At 39.0% G+C, this 20,588-nt stretch overlaps 1 protein-coding gene across 1 annotated transcript in view; it reads right to left on the bottom strand.

Moving 5' to 3' along the window:
• Window positions 1-20,377, bottom strand: part of ctif (CBP80/20-dependent translation initiation factor) — a 61,591-nt gene extending 41,214 nt beyond the window's left edge. The window contains 7 exon segments of the mRNA XM_051938599.1: window positions 7,059-7,141; window positions 7,281-7,385; window positions 10,011-10,084; window positions 12,288-12,410; window positions 14,946-15,017; window positions 15,457-15,692; window positions 20,140-20,377. Coding sequence (XP_051794559.1) covers window positions 7,059-7,141; window positions 7,281-7,385; window positions 10,011-10,084; window positions 12,288-12,410; window positions 14,946-15,017; window positions 15,457-15,692; window positions 20,140-20,164 — 718 coding nt within the window. The 5' untranslated portion in view covers window positions 20,165-20,377.
• Window positions 20,378-20,588: the final 211 nt, after the last annotated feature.

Genomic DNA, 20,588 nt, shown 5'->3' with positions numbered 1-20,588 from the left:
CATGGACAATGTGAGCAGCTCAATAAGAAGCTTGCTTCTTATTGAGCTGCAATAATATATAAAGTTGATACAATAAGTAGTACGCATGCCTTTCAAATGCTAAAACTGACAATGTACCAGTATAGTACTCTGGGATTTTTCGTGTATGTGTGTATTTTGTACCTTCTTTTCACTGATCCCTGTGGATTTACCTCACACTAACTGAACTGTAACAAAGTGCTGGATTGGGCCCAATTTCAATACTGTATCTTAAGCACAAATATTTTTGAAAACTATTAATATACTAAATAAAAAGGTAAACAGGAAAATTAAAAAAAAAACAAAAAAAAACTTACTTTACCTCTGGACAGAGGCTAGGTGAGTTGCTAACCTCATTTCAATCATTATGCTAAGCTAATAAATTGTAGCTTTATATATATACACCTGACCAACAAGACAGTAGTATCCATTTGGAAAAGAAAATCCAGTGAGCACATCTCTTTAACCCGTTAAGCTTCAGCGTTCCACCCGGGAACACTTTGAGATCTGCATAAGCATTCCTTAAATGTCTGAAGCTGCAAACACGATTATACAACACTATACACCGATGGAAAGCTTAGATTCTCATGAATCCGCCGGTATAAACCACTTTCAGATGCGATTACCACAGCGGGTAATATAAACACATTGTCCGACAAACAACGAATATTCATCCATCCGTTCTCTATACACGGCTTCAACGTACACAGCGCGACTCACATTTCCGGGTTCATTATTACACACACATGAAAATATTCCACAAAAAACGTCCATAATCCAACCTTGGACATCCAGACGAAACAAGCCGGTAAACTATTTGTCCAAAACATGTCTTGAAGTCGGTATAAAATCCACGAATTGGTCGTTTGAGGAAATGCACCTCGCGATGCGCGTCCAATATTCCCTGTATTTCTCGTCATATTTTTATTTACAAATAAAATATTAGCGATTTTTTGTACTGAAAATGGCTGGAATTGACTGCACCTTGTAGAGCTAAATGTTGAACTGCTGCTTTAATAATCCAAGGTTGACACCTATGTTGCTTTCAGATGTAGCTAAGCTGAGACTGAGAACATCAGCTTCCAACAGTCAGAACCGGTGTACAGAAACACAAGCAGCTACTCAACTACCCATGCTAAACCTAACCAGTGACAGCATGATGATCCGACACAAATTTGTATTCTAACGAGATTAGAACGATATCTGTGCACTATTAACTTGTAAAATACTCGTCACACAACCCATCATCCTCTGCACAAACTTTTTCTAAACAATATTTTATATAAAAACATTCTGGGTGTTGTTTCATCATGACAAAGACAACACCTTTAACGCACACTCACAAAACTATTGATGTGTGGATAAACAAATGTTGCTGGCATTATTTTTGATGCAGCGAGTGTTGAGAACACCCACGTAAAACCCACACACATGCATATGAATCGTTTCTGTCACAACAGCGAGGATCATGCTGACATGATCATACCGACGAGCCCGACAGCATGTGTCATAAGGGAGGGGATGTTGAAGGGGATGTAAAATGCTCAGCCTTCAGGGGGAAATCACATAAGGACACACAACAAAAGTTGTCAATTTTATTTCTGTACCTCTCAGAAGAATGACACTTTACCAAAAACAAGCTACCGGTTCTCAATGTCAGAGCTCCAGATTGAGAAATAAGAAGCGTCTGTGAAAATTTGGGCCATTTTCAGACATGAGATATGCATTATTGTTGGCTTCATCAATCTTTAGAGTGACAGCATTCTGTCATTCTGACATGTGCCACTTTTACATTAGTGTTCTTCATGGTTTCAGTCAGACATGCCCACAGCAGTGATGGAGAACACTACAGTAGCCTGATATTTGTTGTACACACAGTTGGACAGTACATCAACTGAGTATAATAGTATAATGCATAATCAAGCAATAATAAAGAAAAAAAACTAAAATCAAACTTATCAAAGTGTTCAAATAACTATAAATAGACACATTGTGTCCATGTGTGATGATAATCTAATTACTACTTTACCAACAGTAAAATACAAAAGAACCAGACAGGTGGAGCAACCTGAGGACAGTGACTATAAACAAATCATTCAGCTGTGCCTAGAAACAGTGAGTCAGTGTGAGACAGTTCACCTGTCTGAGGTAAAGGAAAGTACAACAGTGTGACTTAGACTTCTACGACTGCTGAGGAAGTGAATTGGGTTATCCCCAAAGTAACAACAGTAACTTCGGCTCTGGAGAACTGTCCTCCCTGGCTTCCTGACCACGGTCGGGAGCTGAGCAGGAAAGGTTAACATGAGGATGAAATATTCAATAAAAGTCATTTAATGCCTAAATTGATTCTATGTCCAGTAGCACTGGTTGAATTTTCAGTTTTACTTAAACAGTTATGTTTTAGCCTACTTTCCATAAAGTTTATGAACGTGACGTCGTCACGTGACAGCGCGGGGGAGAGAAAGGGGGGAAGATGGCAGATCCCGCACAGACTGACTTGGTGTCAAAATAGAACACAACTTCTGCAGTTTGGGAGTATTTCGGGTTCCAGGCAAACGAGAAAGGAGAGCCAGTAAATACTGATGAAGTAATTTGTAAATTCTGCAATCAAAAGGTGATCGCGAGAGATGGAAACACCTCTAACCTGAGGACGCATCTCTGAATCAACCACCCACTCACTGCTGCGAGTATTCAGATTCCGAACGTGAAAGCACAAGCCAGTAACAGTAATAGTCACGGTAATACCGTATACCCCGGTAAAATGTGAAGGCAGTTTGATGGTATCAAAATTTGGATACCGCCCAAGCCTAGTCTTCAGGGAAAAAATGTGATTTTTTAAGTTTAAGTTTTTATTTACAGGGATCGCTCTACTTGAAAATATTTCTTTTAATTTGACATTTATAAAAATCAGTTAGTTTGTAAGGTCTTGTTTTTTCAGAATTTAATATCCGTTTGAATATTAAGATACTATTCCTGGCGATGTGTGGGTTTATCACATTAACGTGGAGAAATTTTAACATGATAGCAGCACAAGGTTTTTGAGTAAAGTTAAATTACTGTTATAAGCGCTGTCTATAATTGCTGTCAACACTACCCACTACTGGAGTAACCTGCTTGAGAAGTTTGAGCCCATCCATTGTTTTAAACTGCTTTTTAAAACTTCATTCCTTTACCAGTCTGTGTTTATTCTTGATATGTCATTGTCTGATTTTGCGCCCAATGCAATTTCAAAAATTGCTTTCTGTCCCATATATTATTTTCTGATCTTTGTTTTACTTGTGTGTAATGAAATGTGTTAGAATCACATTACTAGTACTAGTCATTCAATTAAAGCGCTGTTTGCTTACTCTTGGTGTTCCTCCACAGATCAAACACTTACTCTCTGACCCCTGCATGCTTCTGTCATTACAACCTGACATTGGACGTGAAGGGAGGCTTATCGTGTGAGCAGGCTGACATTCCAGAGAGTCCGGTAGAGGTGCAGCAGAGTCTGAGGGCAATAGGAGGAAGCCCTTTCTCGCTCTCACACACCCCCACACGCATACACAAATGAGATGTTTTCCACATCCCAGAGCTATTTGTAAGTCTATTCTGGCTCCTGGAAGGAGGAAGCAAATGCTGCCAGGAAGTGTGCAACATAGACGGGGACTTTGGATGATGTAGTCCCACTGTACAGCAGCTGGAGGAGGGGGGTTTGATAAAGAGACATGTTACCGGTTTTATTTGGATAATTCATGACTGGATAAGTGTTGGACGACTTTTTTTTTTCAATAAAAATGTATCTTTTTACAGGCAGTAAACATACACAATGCACAGGTGGATTATGTGAATGGTGTTCACATAAAAGTACAAAAACACTGTCCTGTGTTCAAAACACCACATTAGTGGGTTAGTTTTAACTACTCAATAAATGATTATGTAGTCTGAGAAGTTCACAACCCACAGGTTAGAACGTAAACAAATGGGATACAAAAATTTGAAAAACAAACTTCACACATTTATATTAATATTTAATCTGGATAAAATTATTTTACTTCATTGTGAACTATTAACCCTCCTGTTGTCCTCATTTATGGGCACCAAAAAATATTGTTTTGTTGTCTGAAAAAAAAATCCCAAAAAACTTTTTTAAAAAAATCCCCAAATTTCTGAAAATTTGCAAAACATTCAGGAATAAAATGTCAATAATTCCTTCAAAGTTTCCCTTAAAAGTTTTATTTTTTAAAAATCCCCAGATTTGGCAAGAACATTCTTATAAATATTTTCAAAAATTAGTAAAAATCTTCCAAAAAATCCTAAAATATCTAAAGTGATATAATCACTTTAGATTATATCAGTAAAACATCAACCAAAATCCAGCGAAATTCACTGGATTTCGGTTGATTTCTATATGAATGTTCTCAAGAAACATTATTAACATATTTTTTCCCAACCAAAAACTGTTCAAAGATTTCGACAATGTGGACATCAGAAGTTGTGAAAATATTTTTTTGTCCACATTTTCAAACTTTAATTTTCACCCACAGGACAACATGAGGGTTAAACTGCAAGATGTCACAAATTACATGGCATTCACAATTCATGTGACTCGTATGTTTATTATCTGTGTAGAGCTCCAGTTTTCCAACATAACATTGCTTCAGTATAGACATAGTATAACTCTGAGTTAAAATGCACTTTGTAATTTATCCCTATTAAACAGTTAGCTTTGAAGTTTACACTGATTCTATTTTCTCTCACGGTAAATGGAAATGTAAGTGTCCTACTAGCTGCCATGAGGGCCTTTCAAGACCAAAGAGGGCACTCAGCGGAAGGCCTCATGAATGAGAATGGGTAACAACAGGCTATCAGTGAGCTGGCATCACAGCTGCATGACTCTGCCCTGGCAAAGCTCTGACAAAAACTTGCCAGGGCACGACACTAGGCACAGTGGCTGGGTGAGGACGGTAGAAGCCAGAAACAGCAGAGGAATGTCAGGGAAACAAAAACAGAAAATGTGGCACCGAATCCCCAGCCTCGTGTCTCTGACCTTACTGCGTCCCAGTGCCAGCACATATCCGATCCCAAGCACAGCAGACAAACGCAGTTGACCCCGTCTCTCTTTTGGCGCTGACTGAATGAACGGAAACGGCGATCTTGGCTCAGGAACTATACAATGAGGAAGCCATCTTTGGTAGCTGAACTAGACTGATCTCAGCTGAAACACCATGAGAGGCGAAAACGCAGCGCAGCTCAAAGGCCAAGAGGGAAAGGAAAGAGGAAGACACTGTAGCTCCAACACTATGAAAGATGGAAGACATTTTGGCTCATAAAGCAGGGAAGGAAGAGAGAAGGGTGACTGGAGTGACCTAAAGTGAACTCTGTCACCCCAATGAATCACAAATCACTGTGGAAAAACACTGTTTAATACTTTGTACCGAGCAGCTGGAAAATTAATTTACTCTGTTGATGCCAGACACGCCATATGCACAAATACAGTATGAGGGCATTAGGAAGCTGTTGTTTCACACGCCTAATAGGACAGGAAGAACATATACCCTCACTAGACAAGGCCTCTTTACCCCAAGTACTTCAACCAGTCCCTTAACTGTGTTGTCTTCACTTACAGGCACCAAAAAATACTGTTTCCTTGTCTGAAAAAAATCCAAAAATTCAGCAAAAAAATCCCCCAAATTTCTGAAAATTGGCAAACCTTCAGGAAGAAAATTACAAAATTCCTTGAAAGTTTATCTTAAAAGTTTAATTTAAAAACAATCCCCTAATTTTGGCAAGAAAATTCTTTTAAATATTGTCAAAAAAAGTAAAAAATCTTCCAAAAAATCCTAAAAATATCTAAAAAGTGATTACATATATATCATTAAAATTTCTAATTATATTTTTAAGAACATTTACATAAAAATCAACCAAAATCCAGCGAAATTTTCTGGATTTTGGTTGATTGTTTTGTGAATGTTCTTAAACATTTTTAACATTTCTTTTTTTCCCCACTAAAAACTGTTCAAAGATTTCCCAAAAATGTTGAAAATGTGGACATCAGAAGTTTCACTGTGAAAATATATTTTTTCCCGAACATTTTCAAACTTTAAAACGGGTCAATTTTGACTGGCACGACAACACAAGGGTTAAAGTCTGAGTAGGCTAAATTACGTAGTGATTTCCTGAAGGTGTGGCATATTTGGTACAAAGTTTTCCCTTTGTTTTAGTATCTTTATGTTGAAGACAAGCAAGAAAGTACCATAAACTTCACCCAAACTATTTCCATACAAAAAAAGGACAGTGGATTCTGTATTTTCTGGACTGGCGGTTCTATAGAAAGTGCTCCAGTATGAAAAGGGACAGTTACTGCAGCTAATACCTTTGGGACATGCGAGTGTCGTTTGAGACTTGTAGAAAATCTGAAACTACCAAATAAATTGACCTCAAACACTGCAGAAAATGAAAGAGAGAGAGACAGCCACTGCCTCAGGAACCAACAACCTACAGCACCATTATCGCCTAGATCTCTATCCGTTATGCACATGTTCAACCACTAGGGGGAGCTCTAATATTTTTATGGACTTTTCTATCAGTTACAGCTCATTTCACCATCTGGCCGTTAGGTGTCAGCAAAGAATTACTTATCATTAACCAAGCTCATTTGTTACTGTGCTCTTATAGAGAGACCGTTCTTATATTCCAATTGCTCATGAAAAATAAATAAATAAATGAATATTCTTCTAAGACAGGAAAACTGCTCCCTGGTATCGTCTTTTCTTTTTTTGCACGAATATCTAATATAGTAGTGATTTTAATGACTTGCTTTTATGCCCCTCATTTCTACCACCAGGGGTCACTCTCTTACAAACAATAGAACCTGAAGTTACTACCTGGTGAAGGACTGCTGTCACATCAGTGCAGCTCTTGTTAGAAGTGTTTTACTAAACTTTATAATGTGGCAACTGTGGTACAAAAATATGCATAGTAAAACATGTTGGACTTCAGAGTGACAAAACAGCTTAAAGAGGCACATTTATGTGTACAAAAATGATTAAATCAGTTGCTTACAGAGCGCAGATGGGGCAGGAACCTCTCTATGTCGTTCATGTCTATGCCATCATCTTCCTCAAACTTAGCTTTGTTCATCCTGAAAGAGAGAATATTAAAGAAAATCAGTCAGTTGTAACGACCAGGGGACATTAATGGGTGACAGAACGTAATCATGAACACATAACTCAGAGAATACTGTGTGATAAAAGCTACATATAGGCAAAGATAAATCATACCCCTCTCTGTCAATGTGTGGCAGGTGCTTTGGCGTTCCTCTGAAATGCTTCCTGTGGAAATGGCTGAAATCCAGCTTTTCTGGCTGCACGTCCCAACCTGCACCTCTGTAAAAAGGAGGTAAAATAACGGTTAGAGACATGCAGTGTCTTTGCAAACGCACAAGGAAAGAGTGGAAAGGTGCAAAACAGTACAAGACGACATCTACGAGTGGCACATAGATTTTTTTCTCCTGGATATTCACGGCTTTAATTGAACACAGCAGAAGAAAACTGGAGAAAAGCAAAGTTGTTGAAATGTTAGTTACATAACAGTCCTCATGACTTGTTTTTGTTGCCTCATGGGTTTCAATTACAGCAAACACATTCGAGTTAAGTGTGCTTTTTCTTTTAATGGTGCAGAAGAAACCGGCATTTTCTCCAGCTTGACGTGCTTGTACAAAATGTGATGCTTGATCTAGCGTGACTTGGATACTCTGCTCAGATCCTCTGAAGACGGTGTTATGTGCCCAGAAATAGACTGGCAGGAGGAAAGGTTGAGGACTGAGTGATGCAAAACAGTAAAAAATACTGCAGACTGCAAAGTGGTGAGATGTTACCATTAACTGCAACAAAAAATGCATAGAAAATATGACCCCATGAATGCTAAATGCTTAAAACGATGCAGATATTGACATTAAGAACTTCAATGAAATGGGCCAATTGTATGTTTTTGCCTAAACACACAATTTTGATATAGATTGCTTAACCCTCCTGTTGTCCTCATTTACAGTCCACCAAAGAATATTGTTTCCTTGTCCAAATAAAAAAATAAAAAAATTCAGCAAAAAAAATCCCCAAACTTCTGAAAATTTGCAAAATCTTCAGGAAAGAAATCCAATAATTCCTTCAAAGTTTCCCTTAAAAGTATTTAAAAAAAAAAAAAAAATCCTTCAAATTTGGCAAGAAAATATTTTTCAAAAATCGAGTAAAAATCTTCCAAAAAAATCCTAAAAATATCTAAAGTGATTACATATTTATATACGAGTAAAACTTCTAATATTTTCTTTAAGAACATTCACATAAAAATCAACCAAAATCCAGCAAATTTCTGATGCCGTACCTTCTAATGGAAAACTATGCAATGGTGACACGTTTCCAAATTAAATTGAACATTGTTTGTCATAGCTGTACTGCAATTTCTTGATACTTAACTAAATGTGCAAAAAAACTATGAGGTGCCAATAAATGAGCTTTCTGCTTTATTAGTCTAACTCTAATAGGAAAATGTGTATTTTTTTCCTAAAAGTAAGAAACAGAATGTACACAAAAGACCTGACAAATTATTTACATTTCCACACACACACATTTAACCAAGAGGGCAGAAATGACTAAAATAATTTTAATACATCACTGATTAATAAACTCCATGTCTGCCTGCGTAAGGGGACAGCTGCTGACATCATCCCACTGTGGCGCTGCATCATCCACTGCGTGCTCAGATGTGCCAACGTGGCCGGAACTCCGGTGGGTGAAGCTGCTGTGCAGATGTTACCATGGCAACCGGTGCTACCCGCCACTGTAACTGATTTATGTCTCGCTTATTTCCTCTCTGACCTGCATGTTCTTCTCCTCCTAAGTTTCGGGTTTAGCTCCTCTTAGCGAAATCATTCAGACACACAGAAGCCACAGAGGCATCGCTTATATGAGAGCAACGAGATTTCAAGCATTGAGGTGAAATGTTCTCAGAGGAGGCAATCAAGCTTGCAGTCTTGGTAGTGATATAAATATGGCTGAAACAAAATACGTTTCAGAATGAACTCTTGATTAAGGCTGAATGAACAACAAACCATTTAACCCTCGTGTTGTCCTTCGGGTCAAATTGACCCATTTTAAAGTTTGAAAATGTGATAAAAAATATATTTTCACAGTGAAACTTTTGAGGTCCACATTTTCAGAATTTTTGGGAAATCTTTGAACATTTTTTGGTGGAAAAAAAGAAATGTTAATAAAAATGTTTCTGAAGAACATTCACAAAAAAAAATCAATCAAATACAGTGAATTTCGCTGGATTTTGGTTGATTTTTATGTGAACGTCTTAAAGAAAATAGAAGTTTTACTGATATATATGCAATCACTTTAGATATTTTTAGGATTTTTGGAAGATTTTTACTCATTTTTTGAAAATATTTAAGAATTTTCTTGCCAAATTTGGGGGATTTTTTAAAAAAAATAAAACTTTTAAGGGAAACTTAAGGAATTATTGGAATTTTCTTCCTAAAGGTTTTGCAAATGTTCAGAAATTTGGGGAATTTTCTTGCTGAAATTTTGGATTTTTTTCAGACAAGAAAACTATATTTTTTGGTGCTCATAAATGAGGACAACAAGAGGGCTAAAGATGAATGTTTTGAATATAATGTCCCTTATGGCATTATGTTCCACTTCTTTGGAGAACGACAATAAATGTCAACAATTCTCTACATCTCAACAATGAAAGCTGGAAAATATTGTCTCGCAATAAAGAAAAAAATTAAAATTAAAAGATCAAAATAAACTGAACCTTAAATTAATCCGATCATTGAGAGCAATTTTAAGACAGTGAGAGGAGACATCAAACTAAATGAAAGCCCGTTATGACAGCGACAGACAGAAGTTATCAGACTGAGTGCGTTTATACTCGTCATGTGACCCTCATTAAAGTATGGCTGGAATTCAGAGCAACATATCAAATTTGTGAAACAGTAAGGCACTTACCCATGGGAGTCCATGGTGTTAGCAGCCCATATGTCTGTCCCCAGGATGTCAAAGGAGCCATCTCTGTTCCCATTCTAGACAGGAAAGAACAAAAAAGAAAATTATTAGCTTGTATGTGACATTTAACAAACAGGCAAACCCCCCGAAAGACCCAAATATTTCCTTTCCTTTATGTTTAATTAAAATTAGGCTTTTAAGAAACTTTAATTTATATAAATTTCAATTACTTAAGTTGATTAACCCCTTAAACTTCAGTGTACCGCCGGCGGTACACCTACTAATTTGCATAGGAATTTCAAGAATGTCCGACGGCTGCAAACGTGATTATACAAACATTATACGCCGATGGAAAGCTTAGATTCTCATGAATCCGCCGGTATAAACCACTTTCAGATGTGATTACCACAGCGGGTGAGAGAAACACATTTGTCCGACAAACAACGAATATCCATCCATCCGTTCTCTATACACGGCTTCAACGTACACAGCGCGACTCACATTTCCGGGTTCATTATTACACACACAAAAAAAGATTCCACAAAAAACGGCCATAATCCAACCTTTTACATCCAGACGACACAAGCCAGTAAACTATTTTGTCCAAAACATGATCTGAAGTCGGTATAAAATCCACGAATCGGTCGTTTTCAAGGAAATGCACCTTGCGATGCGTGTCCAATATTCCCTGTATTTTTCGTCATTTTTTTAAATTTAAAAATAGAATATTAGCGATTTTTTGTACTGAAAATGGCTGGAATTGACTGAAGCTTAAAGGGTTAAAGCCAACTTTACACTAGACTTTTGCATGAGACAAAACTGAAAAGACAACAGTCAAAACACAAGCAACAGAGGCTTGAGCTACTTGACTTTCAGTTTCTTATGTGGGCCGACCTCCAAATATGTTTCTATGACGCAACTCAATAGTAAATGCACACATTTGAGACTATGTGCTATATAAATAAAGATTATTATTATTATATTATTAAACATACATGGTTTGTAGCAGAGGCTTTATTTTAAAACACAGCCACAGGGGGTTACTTCAAAACCTCATTCAAAGTCAGAGCAGGTATTACAGAACCTTTCATCAAAGAGTTCTGGGACTGTTCAGGATCACATGCATGAAACATGTACAAGCAGTAACTGTCCACAAATGGGGATGTTCCATCACAGCACACCATCAACAGCGTGATCAATGGTAGGTGTGCATTTACGGCTTCTCCATGGACTGAAAACTACAGTAAGAAGAAAACATCACATTCTGTCTCAGTCAGTGGCCGTAATGAGCCCAGCATCATGTGAAAAGACACATCTATTTATTATTATTTAGTGGACGTTCCCAAGACTAAACGAGGCACATCAGGTCAGAAATGCACCAAGAGCCTGCTTGTTGTTTCCCACTTTTACGTGGTCGTGCACACGGAATTCATCGTCCAGGGTCAGACTTTCAAGACTGCGTTGGACTGTAACATCCTGAGGTGTCTGAGGGAGAACATCTGGCACAATGACCTGACCTGTGGGGTGATGGCATGTGTGTGCGCCAATGTGGCGAATACACACAGGTTTTATTGCCACACTACCACAACTGTCGCTCTCCATCAGCCCGACTCACTACATTTGGCTTCCTGCAACGTATTCTGCATCCTCAATGTGCAATTCAAGTTGAAAGGTTGCTGTTTTGGGCACAGTTTAAAAGTTTCAGCACTCATAGCGTATGGAGCTGTACATATTTACGTAACTGTGCTTCCAGGGAGTTTTAGAAGCATTGCAGATGTGCCGGGAGCAGTGTTGCTGCACAAGGAGATTACTTAAACTTGAGTCAGGTACAGCTTTTCATTTTATACGATAAAATACTTTGAGCCTTTATTTATCCCACAGTGGGGAAATTTGTCTTGTTACAGCAATGGGAACAGTGCAAACATTCAAGAAATATCCATAAAAAACTAAAAAAAACAAAAACGTAAGTACTAGTTCAGATTTCCCAAACTTCTCTGGATGTGGAAACACTAATTCTACACATACCAATAATATCACACAGATAAGGATCATCTTGTAACTGTTTTTGTCAACCCATGTATATGCAGCTAATTCACTGGCTGAGTGACGCTCCTCATGACTGGTTAATTGATTGATCTTCATGTTTAAAAAACCCAGAGTGCCCCTTTAGTCATTTGATCTTTCTTTCTCATATAGAGGTGAAAGAAATACTGAAGAAGTTTTGCAGTAAGAGACATATGAGGCGGCACACAAACACAAACATAACAGAAGTTTCCGTACCTTGGCTGGACCTTTGAACTGGTTGTTTCGGCCTCTGCTGCCGGAGCGTGAACCAGATCCAGGTCTGGAGCCTGAACTGGGCCTGGAACCTGTACTGCCGTTGCTGCTGTGCTCCCACTCGTCCTGTAGAACAAAACGCAGACTGAGAACTGCCTCGTATTCAAAAGGGAACACAGATGAACCCACAGCTGTTTCTTAGACAAAATCAAAGAATAGTAGCACAAGTCTCCACGGCTGTTACTGCTGGGTTAAACCGAATAATCTAGTTGGGCCAAAGTGTGTGTTTTTTTACATGATAATGAAATCTACTCACTATTGATAGACAATACTTGCCTCTCTGATTGGTTGTAGAAGAGATTTCTCCTGCTTTTACACCTCTTTTGTGTGTATATGAGGAATGTAACACTGCGATGCTTGCCATAGGGCTTTAATGAGAAGTACACTTGATTTATACAACAATTTGTTCATCATGTGTTAAACACTGCAGCACTGAGACTGAGATAATAGCTCCTGCTTGCGTCATCACGTTTCTTTGTGTTATTCATAAATTGTTGCAGATTGTTGCTGGTGTTTGTTTTACTATATACTGCAAAGGAAGACAGGCTGCATTTGTCAAACATAACTCGAGTTTCACTCCCAAGTCTCAGATATTACACTGCCAAAAGCTAAATGTCAAAACAAACAGAAAATGAAGAGGGTATGATCTCGGGCGCTTTTCATTTTTGCTGCAAGATCTAAAAATATCGACTGGAATCTGAAGTACTATTATGCATAGTGACATTTCAATTTTGGTTTTTTCCATTTACCCCCTTATGTTCTCTGTTCTCTTTGAACCTTTCACCCATGCTGCTAAAGATTAATCTCTGTGGCGCAACAGCATTTTAAATCACTGTCGCTGCACAGAGAGCACAGCAACACAAACACTGATATTTATCAGCCTAAATGACTGAAAATTCATTTAGCATTATCTAGTTACTGTCTCTAACATCACAGAATCCCATGTTAGTTATCAGGAGCTGTGTATTGCTTAAGGCTGGTTACTTCTCTCTTTAATCATACACATGAGCAGTTGATGGCGACAGAAAGATTAACCTGAACATGCAAACCAGAGCAGGCAAATTGTGGGTTTTTTTTTTAATTGCTGTGGTGTTTTGGAAACCAGAAAAGAAGGTCTAGGTGACCAAAGAAGACATTTAACCCTCGTCAAAATGACCCGTTATAAAATTGACAATAAAATATATTTTTATGTCCACATTTCAATATTTTTGGGAAATTTTTGAACATTTTTTAGTGGAAAAAAAAGAAATGATAAAAAGTTTCTTTGAGAACATTCACCCCCCAAAAAAAGCCCAACCAAAATCCAGCAAAATTCAAATTTCAAATAAAACTTTTAAGGGAAATTTTTAAGAGGGTATTGGAATTTTCTTCCTGAAGGTTTTACAAATTTTCAGAAATTTGGAGAATTTTTTGGCAGATTTTTTTCAGACAAGGAAACAATATTTTTTGGTGCCCGTAAACGAAGACAACAGGAGGGTTAAATAGTGTTTACTCCTCTGCACACCTACTCATGGGGTAAAACTAGAGCTCTAGGACTCTCAGAATAGCAACCATCTATGCTGATTAAAACAAACAATCCCACCATGCTGATGCTGACAGGCAGGCTGGAGCTGTTCTCATGGATCATATGAATCGAGCAGGGTACATATGTCTACTTTGAACATGCTGCAGGAAATAATATCTGACAAAAAAAACAACTAAGTAGCTGCATCTGAGTGATTAAATGAGACTAAAGGGTTTTAGCTAGTCTTGTAGTGCTGTTTTAACTATCCAAAGTATCTCAGTTGTTTGTGATTAACCGGCTTTATAGTACAAGCTTCATAGTTTCAGAACTGCCAGATTTTTCAAACGGAGGCTTTTGGCATCTCAAGGAAAGACAGAGATAAGGAGAGGAGATACAAGCAAGCAGAAAGGCAGGATTTAACAGTGGAGCCTGAAAAGAGAACCTTGGTGAAAGTAAAAAAGCTGCAAGTGGTTTAAAATTAATAGGAAATAAATGAAGAGCCAGAAACTGACTAAGGTTGGCCCAAGTGTTGGGGGATGAAGAGAAAAGATCTGAGCAGGCACAAAATCTGTTAAGTTTTGAAGATTTTTTTTGGTCGCAATATAGAGCGAACTATGTTCAACACATGGGATTAAAACCTGTTATAAAATAACTAAGACGTTTTTCCAAACAAGAACTAATACAACAAACCGATCATGTTGTCTGATGCTGTTAAAAGTTGCTCAGATCAGTAATGTTTGATCACATAGCAGTAAATGTGGGAGTAAGGATCATTTGTGATCAGTTTAGAGACACACGCTGCTTATATTTTTGGTCTTCATGCCAGAATGTTATGTGACGCAATTACAGTGAAAACAAATTAATTTCCCATTAGCTGGTTGTGTTTTTCCAGTGACATTCCGTCTGCTGAGCTCAAATAAAAGCCAACATAGAGTGTGTTTGATTCTACAATGTCTTTCAAATAGAGACTGATAGGTTCAGCTGTTACGGTCTGTGTGTAGAAAAGGGAAATTGAGGTTTACCACGCAGTTTTTCTGGCAACTCAGCGCAAATGAGGACATACCGTACATAAATAGGCTGTAAAGAAACACACTTACAGGCTTAGATGAGCCTCTTCCTCGTGATGATGTCCAGCTGCCATCTCTCTTGTCGTTAAAGTCATCTGTCCACTGGAGGAGAAAAATATGGCGGCAATATGTTATATTTTTTCTGAAAAGGTAGTTAGTTTACACGTAAACTGAAGTCCAAGAGAACATAGAAGTAAAGTAAAAGTGGTAAACAATTGCAGCATGTGTTGTTTGACCTCATCCCTAATTCTCTGGGATATTTTCAGACATTTTAAATGGGCAGCAGAGAATCAAGCTCACATCAGTGCATCTTGAATTTGTCATGTAGCAAACAGGACTGCTTCATATTGAGTCACAGTGGTGATGCATGTACCTCCGCCTTTGTCTAGGATTATATTAAAACAATAACAGTAGCTTTTCTGATGCAGGCTGTATCCCTCCTCAGACAGCAGAGACACCGCCAGCCTCTGTACTAAACAAACCTCCTGTGCTAACATACAGAATGAAAGTATGTCGTCTATTTCAGAAACAAGGCTCTGACCTGTGGCACCTTGCCGCCATTGTCCAGGTCCAAGTCTCCATCTGCCTTGTCTCCCAGAAGCCCCTGCACCTGGTACTCCAGAACGTAGCTGTCGATGAAGCGCTCCAGCTCCTCTATCTCCTGCGAGCGAGTGCTCCCAGCCTCAGACGATGCCGACGCCACCGAAGAGTTCTCCATGGCAACCGATGCTGTGATGGGCGGAGGGGGAGGAGGGGAAGGGAAGGGAGGAAAGTGACCTGTGAACAGAGGAAAAACAAAAATCAATTTCCAGAAAGAGGAGTGAGTAAAACATTCAGCTTTGTCAGGAGATCGGACTAACAAACAAGATTCATCACCTAGAATTAGATGCTATTTATTTACAATAAGAAACAGTCAGAGAGGTATAAAGTGAACCAGTGTCCTACAGGAGTGGATAGATTGGACTGTTTACATTTCACTTTGCCAAAATAGTCAGCATCAGAGGCATTAAAAGGCAGAGTGTCGCCACTTACAGAATCCTTAAAAGAAGTCTATGAGAGAACGCCCTGCCTGACTCCCCAAAAACCTGCCTGCATTGTAACAGCTCAACCAAGAAACATCCAACCAATCAATTTTCTGTCCCGGTCAACTTCAAAGTTGCAGTTATGACTCTTATTAGCCTAAAATAACGACCAAGGGAGGGACAAAGACGACTGCTGCAGAGTGAGATTTGTCTGTAAGGTCTTTGTTTGATTAGACTTTGACAATTATTAGGATCCAAGCACCGAACGGTGCAAAGACCCTATTGAAATGCAAGGAATTATTTTTATTCTACTGACTTCTCAAACATGTTTTTCGAGGCTCAAATTCTCATTAAAATTTCAGGATGCACCAGAAGTGGTGAAAATTTTCATATTTTATTGGAATTGTGCATGTGGGTGGCAAAATGGTTCTATAGCGCTAAGCTCCAACCTCTAGGATAGCTGGAGACAACAAAAATAACCCGGATGTTATTGGTTCAGGTGAAGGGACTTACTGCTTAGTAGCAAATGGAACAAAAGTGCTAGTAAAGAACAAGAATGGTGAGCGTTGCTAAATCAAAGAACAGAATAAAACCAAATGAAGGCTAACAGTTTCTAAACTATCTAAACACAAACAAAGTAACTAAACTCCCTAGCCAAACATAAAGGATTTTTAAAGGATTGTGATCTTGTATGTTTTTGTTGTTTTAAAAGCCCAACTAGGGACAGGAGTTGAGAATTAGCTGTAGCTAAAACTGCGGATTCATGAACTGTATTGGAACCATGTTAATTGCATTGTCCCTATTAAATTAACAAAAATAAATAAATAAAGTACATCAGCAAAACCCACCACAAGTAACAAAAACTAATACAAAAGTGCAAAAACGAACAAAGCAAAACTGGTGCCTCTGAACACACACACTGACCGTACTCAAATACCACATAGCTTCTACCTAAGTTAGCGAACCTGGAGCATCAGTCTCCACTGAAACTGTAGACTCCACACCAAAGTAGCAGTCGCCAACAGAAGCCCAAAGTGTCTGTAGAACCCACCACGAGTTTCTACAGACCGAAATATATCACAGAATTCAAACAATATAACACTCAGAGAGGCACCAGGGGCGGACCGGTCACAGGTTGGAGATGGAGGGAACTGCATGGTGGCCCAACCAGGAAGGTCGAGAGGTGGGGAGAACAAGGTTGCAGTGCAGGTCGTCTACTCCACAGTCGTCAGTTGGAGTGGCTGGCAGCTGGGGTGCCGGAGAAACTCTGAAACAGCCACAGCTGAACCCAAACATGCAATATCCTTCACACAAAGGCTTAACAGGACACCACCCAAACAACAGGACAGAACACAACTACTTGTGGCCGTAACAAGCACCCCCTGCAATAGTTTGAAAATTCAGCCCCTGAGCCATGTTAGACCTACAGTTATGAAATTTGGTACACATATGCAGCCTGTCAGAATAAACAAAAAAAGTCAGTGGTGGTCAAATCCTAAAACGAACAGGATGTCCGCTATTTTGCATTAACTGTGGTACATCTAATAATTTTTCCTAATTTTTGCTCATTTTCTAGAGCGAACTTAGCCTAGCCGCGCTAGACCCATGTTCTGAAGGCACAAGGGTCTAGGACCGTTCAACAGGGAGGGAGGCGGGCTAAAAGGTTGTCTTTCAAATCACTCTGCAGCAATTGGGTAGGTATACAACCAATCAGTGCAACGAATAGGCTGACGTAGTTCCGAGAGCACCGGCGGATTGTGGCTAAGGCCCATTAGCTTCCCAACCAGCGGAGCCAACTGGTATATTAAGGATTTGCCATATCCCGTCGGCATAAGTCCAAATACATCTTTCTTCTCAATGAAACACTTCAGTGCCGTCCTTTGTTGATCTTTCAAGTTGAATTTAGCTTCAAATCTTTAAGGGCTGTGGCCAAAGTAGAGTCGAAAGATAACTGTTTATTGTGCGCCGGTTGTTTCTGTCAGAATCGTCGCGCCTCTGTCGTCACTTAGTTACGCCCGCCTTCTGACTCTACACTTCATGGTGATTGGTCCGGCCAGTTTTAGGAGAACCCAGCCTTGAGCCTTATGGAGGGTAACTAGACCCACCCTGGCAGAGAATTAAATTAGTTGCCGTGGGTTGTCTGGCGCGGCTAGGCTAGAGCGAACTCCTCCTAGGGGGAAATTCCAGTTCACCTCAAATTCAGCCAGTGCATACAGCATCAAAAGTTATCCAAAGGTTCCTATAAAGCCGAAGGGCATGGCCATGGCGACCCCAGGAAATTTGATCCTTCACCATGAAAGAGAAAATAATAAATCATTTTTGACACATGAACATCAGGACGATCGAAAAAGTCTACAGGGCCAATTGCTCATATTCATGTTCATTATTTTTTTCTTCCTCTATACACTGGCTTCTAGCTATTTCTGTCTCTTCATATTGGCTCCCAGTATGTTTCAGACTAGAACTTTGGTTCTAGAATGTTCCATCTTCTCTGCTAAACCAGGAAATCTGTGTGTGTGTGTCTTCATGTGTGTTCTTCAATCATCTCAACAACCGTTCATTCGATCCATTTCAAACCTGGTGTGAGAGTCGCCGGGGCCTTGAGGAAGTGCAACGTTGAGTTTGAAGCAAATCAGATGAACGAGGTTCTCATTATACATGTAAATATCAGCAAATTAAAGTTTGCTGTTATTAGCTGCAGGATTGTCCTTATGTTGTGGGGACAGTGCCCTTCAAAAATACATATAATCCAATGTGTGCTCAGTTCATAGATGCTGGGAGTGCATAAAACTTCTTGTGTTCACTCTTACAGCCAACAGCAGATCAACAACTTTCATGGTTTTGTTGCGAAAAACAGTGGAAGAGCAAATAAACCTAGCAGACCGCAGCAGAATTTAATTATATTGTGTATGTAGAAGAGATAAACACTAGCAAAATGGAACTATATTAAACTGCATTTGTAAAGAAGCATATAATTAGTCTGGAAAAAGTATTTACTCCTTTGTGGACCACATTAATTTCCTTGCATGAACTCTTTTTGTACATAACACATTTTCTGTCAGGTTTGGAGGCTTCACAGCATCCTCAGTTACTAATTTAGGCCCCAGCAGTAAAACTATTCCATGTTTTCTCCTTCAACATCATGGAACAACAGAAGCTGGTGACCTATTTGATTTCTGAGTTGAACATTACACAGTTAGTTCACACATTTCAACAAACATATTCATTATTTGTAATTCATAACAGAGACAGGTGAATCTGTGGAAATTCACAGGTGTTATGAGGCTAACAGAGATTTATTTGTTCATGCTTTTCTGTCTCTAGTTTAATTAACAGTCAAACCGCCCAGTAAAGACCAAATGTAGAATCCAAAAGTGTAAGCACCAGAACACTCACTTTTTTTTCCCCCCCAAGTCAGGAAATAGAATATTCAGAGTTCTGAGTGCTTAAGGACTCAGTCATCATCTAGAAGAATGCCATACAAAGGAATCAGTAAAAAACAACAACAAAACAAATGGAAACAAAACTTAGATGTCGCCAGTATCTGCCAGTAGCTTTTAAGTGAGACAGTGAATTCAATATTTTTTCAATCCAGCTGCCTTTAGGTAATAAAGATGAAAAAAGCATCAACACACGCTTTCATTCAGTCTCTCCTCTGACAGTTTCCATATGTAATTTTTATGCTTTGGCAAAAAACATTAAAAAGCCAGCCTGTTAAACTTGGACAGTTTGTGCTGCATCCACAATGCCTGCAGGAAATGAAAGCTTGCTTGGCTACATTTTCACAGCCCAACCTGTTAGATGAGCTTGACCTTTGGGTGCACTGCAACTTTTCCTCAGAATGAACGATTCAACCTTGTTAGGCACAAATCATACAAACTACTTGTGTTCATTCGGCTAAATGTTTGGCTGATAATATTCTTTACTCAAATTCAGTTTAACATTTCATCATCTGGTCACTTATGCCTTATTAATGTATGTAAACTTGCCACCATAGGAACAGTAGTTACATAACCTTCAAACTGAGTCACAACTTAAACATGCACACGTCTCACAGATACACCTCTGTATGGACAAAAACACCATTACTCTTCTGGATTAATAATACATTCATTAAGCATATAATTGGCAGATTAACCGATAATGGAAATAATAGTTACTTGCAGTTTTAAGTAGCAGTAATGACAACGTGTTTCTCTCACCTTGTGTCCCCTCAAGCTCCAACATTCAGTGAAGGTACACTGCTGTCAGTAAACATCCATACATGCACCGCTTGCTTCTGACAAACAAGCAAAACCGTCCTGTGTCGGAGCTACAGCAGGCGTAGGCGGTGGTTGTCACTCAGATTATGTCAAACCATTTTATGAAAAACCTCTGACTCATCTCTGCTAACTTCTCTGCCCAAACTCCCTCTGGTCACCGTTCCCACACCTCTCTGTGGCCATTTCTCTGTTTGTTTTTCTACCTCTACCTTGCTGTCTCTCTCTCTCTCTCTCCTGTCGATGTTGTGTGTAATCACCTGACCCCTGGCCAACAGGGAAGCAGCTTCCTGCCTGCCTGTCTATGGCTGCTAAGCTCCTTTACATCATGGCTTGATCACCAGCCATGCAAAGAGGATTTATGGCTGGAGCACGCAGAATGGTATCTGCTG

The sequence above is a fragment of the Acanthochromis polyacanthus genome, chromosome 18 (genome assembly GCF_021347895.1).
Source record: "Acanthochromis polyacanthus isolate Apoly-LR-REF ecotype Palm Island chromosome 18, KAUST_Apoly_ChrSc, whole genome shotgun sequence".
Taxonomy (NCBI): Eukaryota; Metazoa; Chordata; class Actinopteri; family Pomacentridae; genus Acanthochromis; species Acanthochromis polyacanthus.
This window is presented reverse-complemented; position numbering and strand designations above follow the sequence as displayed.